The sequence below is a fragment of the Microplitis mediator genome, chromosome 3, assembly GCF_029852145.1.
Source record: "Microplitis mediator isolate UGA2020A chromosome 3, iyMicMedi2.1, whole genome shotgun sequence".
NCBI lineage: Eukaryota > Metazoa > Arthropoda > Insecta > Hymenoptera > Braconidae > Microplitis > Microplitis mediator.
The window spans coordinates 21,908,716-21,926,523 of NC_079971.1; the positions used below are offsets into that span (position 1 = coordinate 21,908,716).

General features: G+C 26.8%; 2 protein-coding genes across 3 annotated transcripts in view; both read right to left on the reverse strand.

Annotated features, from left to right (window-relative positions):
• LOC130664459 (chloride channel protein 2) overlaps positions 1 to 16,345 on the reverse strand; it is a 37,657-nt gene extending 21,312 nt beyond the window's left edge. Inside the window, exons 1-2 of one of the 2 annotated variants that reach the window (XM_057464365.1) lie at positions 2,226 to 2,489; positions 2,054 to 2,138 (exon numbers count right to left, since the gene is read on the reverse strand). In XM_057464365.1, coding sequence (XP_057320348.1) covers positions 2,054 to 2,138; positions 2,226 to 2,398 — 258 coding nt within the window. In that variant the 5' untranslated portion in view covers positions 2,399 to 2,489. Of the gene's footprint in view, positions 1 to 2,053; positions 2,139 to 2,225; positions 2,490 to 15,719 lie in introns of those variants that run through there. The other variant, XM_057464368.1, reaches the window with a different exon arrangement.
• LOC130664460 (uncharacterized oxidoreductase YjmC) lies at positions 5,297 to 10,229 on the reverse strand. The gene is made up of 2 exons (XM_057464370.1): positions 9,437 to 10,229; positions 5,297 to 7,918 (listed from the first exon to the last, which is right to left on the reverse strand). The coding sequence occupies exons 1-2, from the start codon at positions 9,782 to 9,784 to the stop codon at positions 7,064 to 7,066; spliced, it is 1,203 nt and encodes a 400-aa protein (XP_057320353.1). The 5' UTR covers positions 9,785 to 10,229; the 3' UTR covers positions 5,297 to 7,063.
• Positions 16,346 to 17,808: the final 1,463 nt, after the last annotated feature.

Here is a 17,808-nt window from a genome sequence, read left to right on the forward strand (position 1 = left end):
TAAACTGCTAAACAATGGGTGTGTGTGCGAGTGTGTGTTTGCGTGCATGTGTGTGTTTGGGTGTGTGCAGGTGTCTGTGTGCGTGTGTGCAAATGTGTGCGTGTGTGTGTTCGATTGTGTGCTTGTGTGCAAATGTGTGCGTGCGTGTGTGTTCGATTGTGTGCTTGTGTGCAAATGTGTGCGTGCGTGTGTGTGCGAGTGCGCGTGTGTGCCTAAATATGTATGTGCGTATGTGTGTGCATATCAGCTGATCAATAATGTAATACGCGAATTTTTACTTCGATTTTATTGAGTGGAGTTATATTTTATTAATAATATTTTCAAAACTCCGCTCCGGAGTGAATTTCACTCCGGAGGGATTAAATTAATAAATAATTATTCACTCCGCGAAAACTCCCCTGCGGAGTGAATTTCACTTCGAGGGGAGTAAATAATTAAAAATTCATTCACTCCGCATTCACTCCGCATTCACTCCGGATTTAATCCGCATTTACTCCGCGAATTTTTTACAGTGTATGATTGAAAAAAATAAAGAAATCACTAGATTTTTAAATTTTCTTGGTTTTAAATATTTAAATTTATTGTTTACTTTTTTTCTGCGAAATATAAAAATAAATAATTTGTAAGATTATTCAAGGATTTAAATTATTGTTATTTTGGTATCATTTTTCATTGAAATAAATTGTTGTGAAGATTAATCGAATAAATGATCCTTGACATTGGATAATTAATTTTTTATTTATTAAACTAGGTTGTAAATAAATGTAGATTTTTATGTAAATATGTACAAAACCAACAATATTCAATTATTAAACGTCAATACAAATTAATTTAAAAAAAGATACGACAGACCTCAATAAAATATATAGACTGAATGACTGAAAAAAATGAATCGGATGGCAATGACGTATGCATTAATAATTATAAAAATTAATTAAATTACATTTGGGAAAAATAAAATAAAATATTTTTAGTGGATAATCTTTATCTGTTTGAATCGCGATTTAGATGGAAGATTAAATTTAACACATAATATACTTCAACCGTGAGCCAATCACAAGACCAATCATTTAAAGATCTATTAACAATTATTTCTATGATTAATTATATATTGGAATGTTAATTATTAATTGATTTCTATTTTATGCTCCGCTTTATCTGCTTTCTTTAATAATAAATGAGGTGACATTTTTTTAGTCCACTAACCCCGATAACTAAAAAATATTTCTACATAAAACTGATAATCAGATTAAGAACATCGATACTTCTATCAATAAATTTCTAGTTTATAAGAACAGTACTTTCTTTGGCGCATTCACTTTTTATGTAAAGCATCAAAAATTTGCCCACAATTTTTCCCAAACAAAAATTCTCGCTAAATTTGAAAAAGATGCTAGATTTTAATGCAATCCATCACTCTCTGCTCTTTATTTCCGCTTAAAACTTCGTGCTTTTCAATAATTTTCAAATTCAAATTTCGAACTTCCCACCAAAAAATTAAGTTTTCAAAATAAATTCAATCCTTATCCAAAAGACCTCTGACAATTTTAAACTCAAAATATCTCGATAACTATTCAGTTTTTGAAAAAAAGACTTGATATCTTTTGTGTAGAGAATTTGATGCCCTACAAAAAAGGTCTCTTATGATTTATCAGATATTTCAATATTTACTTAGATATTTCCAAAAAACCAATAACACTTTTTAGATTTTAATAATTTTTGAATTTCCCGCGGAAAATTCTAAACTTTATTTATTAAAACGAATGTATTTTGAAGTTTAAATTTTTTTATCAATTCTCCATCAAATTCCATTTATTTTCGCATAATTTTCCACATAATTTAGTTCAAAATATTTAAAATTATGTCTAATTTTACACAAAAATTCAATTTTTCATTTTTTACGGTCGTAATTATTTTCTCAGTGTCATTTCTACAGCAGATCAAAAACGTCCGGTTCTAGAAACCTTCTACACAATAATTCTTACCGAAAGTGCCAGCATTGCAAGTCAAAAAAAACATGCGCATGCAATTAAAAATAATAAAAAACCCTTACAATAGTATTAAGATAATCAAAGGGGTCAAATTCCGGTTGGTCATCTTCTTTTGGCGGCGGACAAGGGTAGAAAGCTTGCGAAGGTCTACCAAAAAATTTGAATAAAAATAAAATTTATATCGTAAACCAAAAAAAAATATAAAACTTTCTTTCATTATCAAAATTCTAATACCTGTTGGGTCTATTGGACCGACTGTCTTTTAATTTCGCCATCAAACGCGTAAAATCTTCCCATTCCTTGTCTACATCCTCTTCATTGCCATCCAGGACAGCCGGATCCGGATGATGATGTCGATGTCTATGGTGATTTTCATCACTATCCTTTTTGTTCACTGAATTAGCCATTTTATTTGTGAATTTAAATAAAGAAAACTTTGAAATATTTAATTTTTTATTACTATTATTTTTATTTTATTAATTACACATAATTACAAATAATTTTAATTAATTATTATAGAAAAATTTTTTATTACAAATATAATAAGTGTATCACACCATCGTCGATGGTGAACTGAGTCACGATACTCCGTCACGAGTCACCACAGCTTCAATTTATAAACTCATTAGACTGACACATTATCAAATGAGAGGTAGAAACAACGGCGATATCAAATTATTTTTATTGATATTATTTTTTTTTTTATGAATTAGAAAATTTGAAATTTTATTTTTTTTTACTGCTATTATTGTTGTTATTTTTTATTTTTTTTTTTAATCAAAGAGATTATGGATGATGATTATGAGGTGGAGTGGAAGACAGTGATAAAAATAAAATTAGTGAATTATTTGAATTGTGCTGCAGACTGTACTAAGTAATGGGCTACTTCCCTCTCTGAAGAGAGAAACTGAGGTATAGAAGGGGTCTTTCGTAGGAAGCTCGTCGACTCAAAGTCACAAGTTATCTCTATGCTCTTTTATCATTAGGTCAAAATTGTCCTCGTGATTTAATTTATATTGACTTTTTTTTTAACGAAAATAATTGGAAATTATGGTTGGAATTTTTTTATGTAATTTTAGAAATTGTGATGTAAGTATTTAATTTTTATTATGGGATTATTTTTGAGTGAGTGAATTTGTGGTGTTTTGGATGCTGGGTAATTTTTGGGCGAAATTTTGACGGCGTGGAATAATTAGTTAAGGCATTTTTGAAAAGGATTTTTTTTAATGGTTGAGGTTTGAGGAAATGACGATAACTTTTTTAAATTTTGGTTTGGGTCGTTGGTTCATAGGAACTTTTTTGTGGGAAATTTAATTGGCGCGAGAAATGGTCTTATAAGTTTTTTTGATATTATGGATTCTTTGGATAGTAAGTGTGTTTTAAGGAATTAAAAATAGACGTCAGTTTTGTAACAAATGTGAATTTTGGATACTGTAATTTTTTGTATGCGAAAATAATTTGTCATAAAAATTTTAGACAGTAACGATAAAAAAATGTGTATTGGAAAAACAAATAAAATTGAAAGCTTTTTAAATAAAAATAAATAATTAATTTTAAGGATTTTCTTTTGGACAATAAAAAATCTCACGTGAGCGTTAAAAAATAGTCTGATGACATACTTTAGTATTAAAAGTTAATTATGAATAAATAAAAAAATGCATATTTTATAAATTGCGCCATGCTGAAAATTTTTAAACAAAATATTAAATTCAATTAACAAAGATCGTTTATTGAAAGAAGAAAAAAAAATAATTATTAATTATTGCAATTAAAGTGTAGGAATATTAATTTTAAATTGAGAAAATCGTAAATTTGTTTAAAAAAATAAATAAAATTGTTTAAAGTTTTTAGCTTACCCTTTTGAGTGTCTGAAAATAACTTTAAAAAAAATGTATTGCGTATTGTTGTCAGATTATTGTTTGTCATAAACCTGGGACTAGCTTCGAAAAAAAAACTTAAAAAAAATCCATTGTTAAAGTTAATTTTTTTTTAGTTACACAGACAGACACATAACAATAATTTGGGCCATTACTTATCATTTGTTACTAATATTTAATATTATAAATAATTTTAAGTCTTTTTCCACTCGAAAAAACTCATTGAATTTTAAAAAAATGAGGGCCCTATATTGTTATTGATAAATATAGCAATAGTACACCAGCAATCCTAGAGAGAGGAGTAACACACATCCTATTAAATATTTACCTCAGGGTAAATAATAAATAAAATATAAATATATAAATAATAGACATAGATGACAGACAGACAGATTAGACAGTTTTCAAATAAATCCGGTAATAGGTAAAACAATCCTACAACAGACAATCACCAAATAATATCTTTTGGAAGCCTTCGATAATTTAAATAATCAAAAATAATTACGTAAAATCCAACAACAAAAAAATAAATAAATAAAACATTTTTGATGGGGGAGACAATTTGTTTTTTTTTTCTCTACCTGCACTCACTCATACATTTATTTTTCTTCTGGCTATTCATCTCAGCGTGTCTACATGACGTTCGCTAATAAAAAAAAGATAAAATAATTCATGATATCCAATTTTCATAATCATTTTTATCGAATTATTTTTACAAGGGACGAAACCTTTTGTACTTTTAATTTTTCTTCAAACGTAATTATTTTTTTTTGTAAAAGTCTTCTATACTTCCAACAATCAAAAATCACAATACAAAAAACAATAATTAAAATATCAACAACTCACCTCATCACTTTTCGCGAAACAAAAAAAAGCCATTTTAAAAAAAAATTCATTCGAACTCCGCAAGAGATCACTACTAACTGAAATAAAAACAAAATTAATCCCTTATTAATCGCGATTTTTTTTCTTCTCTATTTACGCCAATAAATTTTTGATTGTTTATATTAGTCTCGTGTCATAGATAAGTCGAGTACCGTAATTGTTAATGAGCCGAGAGTACTGAGATAAAAATGTTAAGTAAATTTAAATGTTGACCGAAATCAAATATTTAGATTTTTTAAAATTCAAATAAATTACATGTAATTTAAAATAAAGGAAAAATAAATGACTAAATTGTTGTAATAAGACGCAAGATATTAAAAACGGAAGTCCCATGGGTTCCATGACCTTTAAGATAATCAGGGATAAGCGAGAAAAGGGAGAGTGAATGAAAGCCCATTAAATTATTTCATATGAGTCACGTTACCACATGATTGATTCTTTTCCATTTACAGTAATTGAACTTCCTTCTTCATACATTTTTACTTTTTTAATCTCGTTAGCTTACGCTCAAAGTATTTTGAATTTCAAGGAAAAAAATTAATAAATTTATCGAATGTTTATTCAAAATGTTCGTATATTTTTTATATTTTTAATGTTTTTATTTGATTACATATTTTTTAAATATTACTATGACCTTCAAATTATCACTATCGCTTAATTATTTACTCTTTTATTGTCTTACTCTTATGTATATATTTATCTTCACATATTTGTCTTGTATGTTTTAAGTTTTTAACTTTATGTAAATTTTGTAACTAGGTTATCAGCTAGTTGTGTTTTCATATACTACGCGTTTAATATATATTGGAAATATAAAAATATATTTTTAATAATACACTTGACAGCTAAAATGGACATTATTTTTATTTATAAGATAAAAATATATAAAAATAATGTTGGGAAATCCACAAGTGCGCACCTCAATCGCTCATGATAATTATTAATATTTTATTTTTTTTTATTAATTACTGTTTAACTTTTAATTAATTAATTTTATTTTTATTTTTAGTTTCTTTTTTTCAGTTTAAATTTTATTTGAAAATTTTTTTAAATCTCCCGCCTTTTTTTCTTAGATGTCGCTTTTTATTTTTCAATCCTACTGGTACGCTGGTGCTGCTGCCAAATAGTTGGAGGAAAAAAAAATAATAATAAAAAAAAAAATGGCAGCTAAAGTTTTTATGAATTACCGGTTTTAAGTTTTTTTATTAATTACAATTAAACAAAAAGTATTTAGATAGTGATTTTTCATAGGGTTCTTGCGACAAAAGATATCAAGCTGATCAAAAAAAATTAGGCTATTTTATCACATTTTTCAAGAGTTATCGTGCCTACAAAGATACGTTTTGAAGAATTTACAACACTGGTTTCTTGGATTAAAATAATTTCTTTTAAATCAATGGAATAATGAATCAATTTAATACCGGGTCTAAATTATTCCTTAAGAAATTATCTTTGAACTAGTATACAATTTTACGCACTTTAGTGCAATTAAAAAAGTGTATAAATGATTTAACGTTAATAAAAAAATTTTAGTCTTCGAAATTTTGAGTCTATTATAAGCTTTGAACTATTTTTACACTCATTTTATATAAATTTCTACAAAATCTATCCCTACAAATAAAAATATAGAAAATATTTTAAAATTAATTTTGGAATTATTATTAATATTTAAAAAAATAGTTTATGATTTTTTAGAAATAAACCTAGAAATTATTTTTCCAATTTTTGAATAGTTCCACAAAATGTTTTTTTTTACCCTTGCTCTGAAAGTTTCATTTCTGAACGTTAGATGGCGTTTCGTAAGAAGCCGATTACCAGAAACCTACTTTACCGCGTACTTTGCCGGCCTAGGCTGTAAAGTGAACTTTTTGCGACCTTCATTCTAAAACCAAGTGTCCAGTCCACATTAACACACTTTTCAATTAACATTAAAACACCATAAGCAAACTATAGATATTCAACACATCGTAAAATGTGTTTTTAGTGACTACAAAAAAGATAGTTTTGCTTATGGCCTTGAACATAAAACACATTAAATGTATGTTAAAATAATACACTTGGTTTTAGAGTGCGCACTATACATTTTTTATTTGAAAAAAAGTAGAAAAATAAAAATTCTAATTTGGCGGCCATTACAACGTCGGTATACCGCCATTTTGAGGTCAACTTACACAAATATTCATTTAGTGTCCATTTTACCATATTTTCTTCTAAATTCAATTAACAATAATTTAAATTTGCTAATTTATACCTAAACCCCTAGCACTAAAATTAATCAAAAATTATTTACTTCAATAAATAATTAATTAATTAATCATAATGTTTTTTTTTAATAAATTCCATCCGTCCAATATCCAAACGGTCAGCAATATCATTACAAATTTTAATTTGATTTTTATGATACTCAATTCCACCGGAAGTGTCAACTTTAGCCATAGCTTTTCTCTCCATATCCCCAGCAACTAAAACACTATCACTTTCTTCGTTAACCGGAAGTGCCCTCAGCTGACACAGAAGATGACTCAAACGATTTTCTGCCCCGGACCCAAAAGCTTTAGGATCGATGGCCATAAAACAGTGGCCCAAATTAGCAGTTCTATTGCTGTCCTTCCAACTTCTGATGTTCGGACCATAAAAACTTCCGCTTAAAATTCCACAGAGCAATTCGACCATCACTCCAAGTCCATAACCTTTGTAACCAGAATGCTCTTCAGCGCCACCCAGTGGCATTAGCTTAGAACTTTCTATGGCTTCAGCAGAGTCTGTTGTTATTTTTCCATCTCTACCCAATGCCCATCCACGGGGTATACTTTGTTCTTTGTTCAATGCCACTTCTATTTTACCCAACGCTACTGCAGTGGTCGCCATGTCAAGTACGAACTCGTCATTGTGCCCGCGCATCCCAATAGATAGCGGGTTAGTGCCAAGTGCGGCAGCTGTGGCTCTTGTTGGGACCATAAGTGGACTTGAATTCGTACAACTGAACCCAATAAGATTTTTTTCCATTGCCATTAAAGTGTAGTAACCACAAATTCCGTAGTGATTTGATCCGCGGGTTGATACCATACCGATTCCATATTTTTCGGCTTTTTTTATCGCCAGTTCCATACTGTATTTACCGATCACTTGACCCAGACCGTTTTTACCATCAACTAATGCTATTGCCTGTAAAAACAATAATTGATAATTTTTTTTAAAACTAGATCTAGAGTACGGAAAAAATTGAAGCATAATTTTAACGGAAAATACAGTGTGACTATTTAAAAATATATGATCTATGTAATTAATCAAGATATTGAGTTGGATTTAAATTCAAAAAATTTTTAAAATACAGTACTAACTTTTTTTTAAAAAACCTTAATTAGTTTTTGATAATTGCGAGTTTATTAAAGTCTTGCTATGAAATTTCGCGAATTTAAAAACTAATTACACAGGAAAAAAAATAATTTTAAATTAAAATTCAGGTTTTTAAAATAACTATCAGCTTTAAAATTAATATTATTTAAAATTAATTGACTTATGGACAATAAAAAAAAAATAATTTAAATGAAATAAAATAAAATACATTGTGATTTTAATTTTCATGACTTTTATCACTTGGAAATTTAAAGTTATGTAAAAATAAAGTATATAAATAAGTTAATTTATAATGACATTTATATTTTATATTTATGACTGATTGAACTTGTCAATAACTTCAAGTAATTTCCTTTAAATTTCAAGGAAAATCTTTGACAGTCCATATATTTTTATTATTAACGAGTCCAGAAGACCCTAGAATATTTTAAACTCCAAATATCTCAATAGCTATCAAGTTTAAAAAAAAACTACAGGATACCTTTTTTGTAGAAAATTCAAAGCCCTACAAAAAAGGTCTCTTGCAATTTTTCCGACAACTCAATATTTACAAAGATATTCCTGACTCAAAAATTTTAAATCCCGTAAAAGTAAAGCATATTAATCATTTAATTTCCAATTACATTTATATTTTACCCAGAATGATTTAAACTCATCAATAACTTCAATTTCCTATAAATTTCAAGGAAAATCTTTGACAGCGCATATATTTTTATTATTAACGAGTCTAGAAGACACTAGAATATTTTAAACTCCAAATATCTCAATAACTATCAAGTTTAAAAAAAAACTACAAGACACATTTTTTGTAGATAATTCAAAGCCCTACAAAAAAGGTCTCTTGCAATTTTTCCGATAACTCAATATTTACAAAGATATTCCTGACTCAAAAATTTAAAATCCCGTAAAAGTGAAGCATATAAATCATTTAATTTCCAATTACATTTATATTTTACCCTGAATGATTTAAACTTATCAATAACTTCAAGTAATTTTCTTTAAATTTCAAGGAAAATTTTTGACAGCTTATATATTTTTATTCTTAACGAGTCCAGAAGACCCTAGAATATTTTAAACTCCAAATATCTCAATAACTATCAAGTTTACAAAAAAACTACAAGATACCTTTTTTGTAGATAATTCAAAGCCCTACAAAAAAGGTCTCTTGCACTTTTTCCGATAACTCAATATTTACAAAGATATTCCTGATTCGAAATTTAAAATCCGTAAAAACAAAGTATACAACATCAATAACTTCAAATTTCCAGTAAAATTTCTTCCTCAATATCTCAAATAATAAAACAAACAATTAAAAAAACCAATAACCTGAAAATCATTAACAATTTGCGGCTTGACAGTCGGACTAGTCAGTTTGTTTTCAATATCATTGATATACATCTGCAAGCGATTCATTCCATGACTAAAGTGTCCGCGGTAATCGGCGGTCATCAAATGATGTGCGACGACTTGAGCGTCCTCTTGAATGGCGCCTACTTTATGCATACTCTCACTGATAAACCGGATGACCTCTTGCTTGGGTATAACAAGGTCGTCGACTTGTAAGTGTTCGTTATTATTACCCGTACATTTCGTAATTCTCCGTTGATACACAATTGACGATTGTTTCAACAAACTTTTAGATATTTTTCTAACTCGCGTAGTTATCATTGCCATCGCAAATGTCGCACTGATATTAATTATGATATTTATCCACTAAAATTACACCAATTACTGGTTCAAAAACAATATTTTGTTTGTCACTTGGTAACTAGTATCACTAAATAAAATTAATAAACTTGATAGAGCTATCAAACTGTTGACTCAAGACTTATAAGTGTTGAGACAAAAATATATATATATATAAGACGTGAACAACTCTCGCGTAGATAACATTTATATATAATGAATCCCACTTTGTACTGTGGGATATAACATACAACGTATCGTTTGGTTATAAAATAACTAATAAACGACGTATGACACGAGCATTGGGTTTTAGAATTTAAAAAGTATCTTTTTGTTGGTGGGAGTTGTCCCTAAGGTCACTTATTGAGGTCACGAAGGACGTAAGGGAATTATACAGCTGCTGTATTTTACTATTATTATTATTTTCATGTTGGGCTCAATGTAATTTTAAAAGTTTTTAACGTTTCGTAATTTTGTTTGAATGTGTAATAGTGGGGCGCGATAGACATATTGCGCAGTATAAGAAATTTTTAATATAACACTTTCTTATAAATATTTTTATTGTGAGGAAATTTTTTATATTTATTCAGGGATTTTTTTTAATTAAATGAGCTCTAGTTATTGTTGGAATTTATATCGAGTATATTTGTATACGATATATATATTTATTAATAGGTTTATGTAAGGAGGCGGGAAAATTTGAATTTGAATTTGCCGCGGATTTTTTTTATTTAATTTTTTTAAACAAGGGAATGCAATTATTGGGTTTTATGGTTTTTTTTGAAAAATTTCTTGAGGATTTTTTTTTTTAAAAAAGGAAAAAAATCATTTTTGAGCATACGGAGTTTTTTTAATTTTTTTGTAGTAAAATGTGAAAAATTTTAACGATTGCGATTGAGAACTTTTTTTTTTTAAATGAGCTGTCAAAAAATTGTGAACGGGAATCGAATTTGAACTCGTAATAATAAATTACGAGACGGTACACAAAAGTACTTGGCTGCCGAATTTTAAAATTTAGTAAAAGTTTCCCGCGTAAAAAAAAATTCTAGTAAGGTCATATTATAAAATTTGACACATTAGTAGATAATGATAAGAAAAAATGGCATGAAAAAATCATTGTACTGCAAGTGTAAATTTTTGCCTTATTAGAGGAAAGAAAGTTGTACTTTTTTCTTATAAAACCAATGATAGAAATTAGCGCATGCGTCATTCGTTCCGCAAACAGAGGCAAAAATTTAAACTTTCAAAAACAGATCTGCTGAAAAATAGTTTACACACCACGGAGAAAGAGAGGGCGTTCCAATCTACGTTTTTGCCATCTTTACCTTCAGCTCTGATCCGCAATTATGTACGTGGATTGAAATAACCTACTTTTCTCCCTTAGTGTGTAATATACTATTTATGAATTCTTTTTAAATTCAAAAATACGAGACAATAAAAATGTCGCATTACTAATTTCAAAATTATCCCTTTCGACTTTGGTCACTAAGTTTCAAACCAATAGGGCGTATAATTTTTGTTTTCATTGCCCATCGTTTGGTAAACTTATTTTATAACTTAAAATTTAAAAAAAAAAAAATGAAAGCCAAAAGGGCATATAGCTTTAATTATACGCCCTTTTGGCTCTCAATTTTTTTTTTTTACAATTTTCAGCTTTAGAATAAGTCTACAATATAATTCGCAATGAAAAAAAAAATTATACGCCCTATTGGTTTGAAACTTAGTGACCAAAGCCAAAAGGGCTAATTTTGAAATTAGTAATACGATATATTTATTGTCTCGCATTTTCAAAGTTAAAAAGAATTCATAAATAGTATATTACACACTAAGGGAGAAAAGTAAGTTATTCCAATCCACGTGCATAATTGCCTATCAGAGCTGAAGGTAAGGATGGCCAAAATGGAAAGGACGTATAAAAACATAAGTCCTTCTGGAATTATTGACTAAAATAGTATATTACATGTCGAGAGAGGAAAGTAGGACATTCCAGTGCAGATTAGGACGCCCTACCTTTCTCCATAATTTTCATAATATTTTTCACCAGATCTGTACCTAAAAGTTCAAATTTTTGTCTCTGTTCGCGAATCGAATGATGCATGAGCTAATTTTTATCATAATCGAAAAGTATGACTTTCTTCCTTCCAAACAATGCAGGAATTTAAACTTTCCGTGCACGTATGGTAAAAACTTTATCCTAAATTTTTGTGACTTTTTTTAAATACTGGAATTTTAAAATCAGTTTTAATTCTCCTCAAAATTAGAACTCACCCGCCATAACTAAAATACACAATTTCAGTTTCCTCAGATATTTATTGATATTTTAGCAAACTTGTTTTTGTAAATGATTTTACATAAATTTCTATAACACAAACCCCTTCAATCATTTCGTCCCATTACATATATCGTAAGTATATATAAATTTGAATTCCTATTTCTGCAAGCGAGCGCGTCTTCCGCCACCAGGCCACCTAGCGGCGCTTCCAGAAACCAACTTCCCTATTCCGCCGATTAACGGGCGGATAAAAATTCAAAAAAACGTTTGCATTAAAAATTTATTAAAAAATTTACTAAAAAAAAATTCCATAGGTTATTTTTTACCCAACTGAAATATTTAAATAAAAATCAACTTTTTCTGTGAATTCAGAATAACCTGTTTGGCTAATAATGAAAAAAAATATAAAAGAATGATAATATCCAGATAAAATTAAGAAGATATTTAAAATAGATTAAACGATAATTTTGTTACGATAATTAAATGATAGATTGTTAAATCAAGTGTGTGGGTGCTAAGTGACTCGTGCTAATCGATGATAACACTTTTTATTACGTCATTTGTCACACACGTGAGACAAACGTGGTATACATATTTGAAGGACTTGTTTATATTTATTTACTCATTATATGTTCATCCATCAAAACTCTTCACTTTTAATTATCGTTGCATTGATGAATAAATAAATTTATCATTTTTTGTTATTTTGTTTTTTTTACGACATTAATAGACTTTTTTATTACCGATATTAAAATATCACACCTCCATTTTTTTTTTTTTTTTTAATGAAAAGTGACACCCGTGTCGTGATTTTGTTGAAGAAATCTTATAGTTTCTCATGATATTTCAAACACGATCAGATTTCCTGCATCCGTAATTTTAATATTACTATTTATTCACACAATTTAAAGCATGAACACATGACTAATTAACATATTTTCTGGACATTAATTTTTAATTGCTGAATAAATTGATTTATTTATTAACCATAAATTATGAGTGAAATTTTTTGAAATTATAATTTTGTAGGTAAAATTTGAATTTAAAAAAATTTAGTGTTCTAAATAATATTTCAATTGAGTTTAATATAAATAAAATATTTATGTCAGTTTATCAGTTCTTATCAATGGAGTCAATGTTGTCGTAGGATGTCTACTATACTTATAAGTTCCCTAGCAGATTCAGTCAGACTGAAAAATTTTTATAATAATACTGATAATTAGCGTGAAATTTGAATTTTTTTTCTAAATTATACTGGTTTTTTAGGGTAATAATTTTGAAGAAATAATTTTTTAGAGGGACAAAATTTTACTGTATATTTTCATTTACATTCTTAGTAAACTATATTTAAGTTATAATTATAAGTTTTAGATTTATAGTTAGAAATATACGAAAGTTTAATTACTTTGAGACGAATATCAAAAAAATTTTTGACCACTTTCATGGGTGGGCTTTTATTTAGAGAAAAGAGAATTTTAGTTGTAAGTAAATATCAATTGATTCAAGAAAATAAACAGAAACGAAAATTTCTTGGCGCGAGAAATTTTTACTAGACCCAAGTACTTTTTTGAATTATGAATTAAAAACATAAATTATCTTAGGTCAAGAAAAAAATTGTTAAGTCAAGACCAATATTCATTGATTCGAGAAAATATTAATTGACTCAAGAACAAATTACATCACTTACGTAAAATTGACTTGACTCAAGTAAATATTAATTGATTCAAGTAAATATTCACTGATTCAAGAAAAAATTAATTGATTTAAAAAAAAATTACATGACTTAAGTAAATTTGACTTGACTCAAGTAAATATTAATTGATTTAAGAAACATCTAATTGACTCAAGTAAAAATTACATGGTATAGACAAACATGACTTGACTCAAATAAATTCTCATTGATTCAAATAAAAATTACTTGATTTAAGTAAACATGACTTGACTCAAGTAAATATTAATTGATTTAAGAAAAATCTGATTGATTCAAGTAAAAATTACATGGTTTAGACAATCATGACTGGACTCAAATGAATATTCATCGATTCAAATAAAAATTACTTGATTTAAGTAAACATGACTTAACTCAAGTGAATACTCGTTGATTCAAGAAAATATTAATTGATTTAAGAAAAAATTACATGACTTAAGTAAACTTGACTTGACCCAAGTAAATATTAACTGATTTAAGAAAAATTTAATTGATTCAAGTAAAAATTACATGGTTTAAACAAACATGATTTGACTCAAATAAACATTCATTGATTCAAATAAAAATAACTTGATTTAAGTAAACATGACTTGACTCAAGAAAATATTAATTCATTCAAAAAAATATTGTTTGATTCAAGAAAGTAACCGGTTCAACTAAATGTGATCATATGACAGCTGTAATTAACAATTACACATTTTCTTAAACCAAGTAAATTATAATCTCCTCTTAAATAAATTTATTTACATTAAATCAACATACATTTGATCAAACAAACATTTACTTAATTTAAATTATCCTCCATTAAGTGAATGATTTATTTAAATCCACAAAATATTTTTCTCCGTGTATTGAACCAATACAAAAAAAAAAATTTTTTTTGTAAGTATTCATTTATCTATTAAAATTTTATTCAATAGTTATCCGTATAAATATTGTTGAAAATTAGTCTCCAACCGGTATAAAGTCTCTATAAAAATAATAAAATAAAAATGTTTTCTTTTTATACAAAAGTGGTATATATAAGATCATCAAAATTTTTTATTGATATAAATTAAGTATAAGAAATTAATATTTTTATCTCATGATTTTGTTGTTTTCGCGGTAAAACATTTAAAGTTTACCTTGTTTGCTTACTAATTAAGTCAAAACAAACAAGGAAAATAATAATAGTATTATTGAGTCATCTAGGGTTTTTATTTAATATTAGAGCCAGAATTTTTACTTTGATTTAAAAATAACAATTAATTATTAATGCTGTGAAATTTTTGATATTACGGCAGAAATATTGGTCGTATAAAAAAATTTTTCAAATAAAAGTTGTTCAAAATTTAATTTTATAAAAAAAATGTCTCTTATAATTTTTTCTTAGGACTAATAAAAAAGCCGTAATTTAAAAATTAATATTTTCGTAATTAACACAAATTTGAATAACTCATTATGAATCTTAATTTTGGAATTACGTTGAAAATATTGGTCGTATCAAAAAATCGTAAGAGAGATTTTTTTTAGAAAATTAAATTTCCTACAACTTTTGTTTCAAAATTTTTATGATAAAACCAATATTTTCGCCGTAATATCAAAATTAAGATTTTCGTAATTAACACAAATTTGAACCACTCATTATGAATCTTAATTTTGAAATCACGGTGAAAATATTGGTCGTATTAAAAAATCATAAGAGAAATTTTTTTTATAAAATTAAATTTTCCACAACTTTTGTTTAAAAACTTTTATGATAAAACCAATATTTTCGCTGTAATATCAAATATTAGAACCATTCGTTTCAAAATTAAGGCAAAAATCTTATCCCTATTTATTATATTTTATAAAATTCTATATGATGGATTAAAATTAATTCCTTTTTTCCTGCCAAGTAAGCTTCGAAATTTGATTAATTCTTTATTAATAACAAATAATAATAATAATAATAAATAACTTACTAATGTATCTTGATACCCCCAAGCATGACGATCATGTTTAGCAATTAAATTTGGTGCCATTTTTATAAAAACTTATAATTTATATATTTTATAAAAAATTCAAATTTTTATATATTTTATTTAATTAAAAATTTCAAAATATTAATTTTATCTTTAGTGACTTAATTATTCAAAATTTATTAAACTTAAATCAAATATTTAAAAAATCACATGATTAAAAAAAAAGAAATTATTGCCTATCGATATTATCGTGATTGCTTAATATATATTTACATATATATTATGCAAGTCAATTTGAACAAACACTAAAAAAAAAATTTATGTGAAACCTTATCAAATCTTGTAATACATAAAATGATTTCTCGTAATATAAAATAATATCATTATTATACTTCTTTACTTAATCACTTTAATCACAAAATCGTTAAAAAACTTAACACAGAAAAATATTATTTTAAAAAATTAATTATAAAAATTAATAATTTAAGATTTTAAGTATCAGCAAATAAATAAATTTATAATCACAGATAAAAAATATCATAATATCAATTAATTAAAAAAAAAAATAATTAGCGCACATTGACGCTTAAAGCGTCTCGACGTACGTCGACGTCTGCACGGCGTAACGGTCGTGAGTCAACTGATAGGTAAACTGTGATTTCATTATATTACATTAGTAGTTTACTTGGATGATAAAAAAAAAATTGTATTATTTTTTTATTGTATTGATACATTTTTTTTTTTTTTATAATAATTCTATTGTCATTTTATGCAAATAATATTTTTTTATAGATTATCTTTATTATTGAAACCTCAATTATAATCATGTGATTTTATTTTATATTTTTTTCTAATAAATTCTTTTGACTGCTAGACAATCGCAAGAAATTGCTTGCGATTGTTAAGGAAAATTCAAAAGATTCATCACGCGGTTTTTTTCTTACAAAGAAATCTTGGAGGAAAAAAACAATAAAAATTTTTTGCTTGAGCGTAAAATTAATTTTTTTTAAATTAAACGCTTAGTAAATAATTTTTATCGAATTTTGATTTGATTTTTTTTTGCGATATTGATTTATTGAATGAGTTATTGATTCAATTTGATAGTTGAAGGAAAAAAAAATTGCTTTCTGTGAGCTGTATGTTTGATCATATAAATAAGAGTTTGAAGTGTAAAAATACTATTGTGACTGTACTAATAATTTTTACGGATTTTAAAAATAGATGTTCCAGATGTCAAAATGTCTCAAATAAATTTCTGGGCGCTATATTATTATTTCAAATAGTAATTTTTTATAATTTATTAATTTAACGTTTCTCTGCATGAGCTTACTTCGTTTTTTAAATATTAGGGCTGATTTTTGAAATTTTTTGAAGTTGTAAATTAAAATTTGAAATTAAAGAACCAAAAAAAAAATATGTATTACATCAGACTGATTCAAAAAAATTGACTATTTTTTTTCTGGAAACCCCTTGTTAAATAGTTACCGGGAGGTGAAATAAGATGCCTGTTAAAAGATGAGCTCTTAATATTAATTTAGAGGCCGCTCATCGCAATTTTCTATTTCCCATTTAAATAACGGGAAAAAAAATTTTGAGTTCGGAATTTTATACCTCGGCAATGACTCACTGTACGGATAAGTTTTGGATATAATTTCGTAGGGAATCGAACGCTCTACAAAAAATGTCTTTTGATAAATTCATCTGAGAAAAAGTTATTTGAGCTTGAAGTCAAATTTATGGTAAATTTCGAGATATTTTTACTTTTCTGGCGAAACTATCAGACTTATCAGAAAATTTCATTGAAAATTTTTTGTAGACAATTACATTTTCTACAAATTGTCTCTGATAAAGTTTTTCAAAATTTCGTATTGTTCTCTAGTTATTTCTATTTTAATATCGAGCTCTTGAAATCGATCAGAACACTACTTTTTTTAAGAGCTTGACATTAAAATGGAAATAACTAGAAAACAATGGGGAATTTAAAAAAACTTTATCAGAGATAATTTGTAAGGAATAAAATTTCCTACAAAAAATATATCGTGATATTTTGTGATAAGTCTGATAGTTTCGCCGGAAAAGTAAAAAGATC

Bases quoted from the DNA above. Each gene is read 5' to 3' on its own strand.
- LOC130664460 (XM_057464370.1), bottom strand. From the start codon at position 9,784: ATGGCAATGATAACTACGCGAGTTAGAAAAATATCTAAAAGTTTGTTG. The intron at 7,919-9,436 runs GTTATTGGTTTT...TTGTTTTTACAG, and splicing joins AAATTGTTAATGATTTTCAG to GCAATAGCATTAGTTGATGG.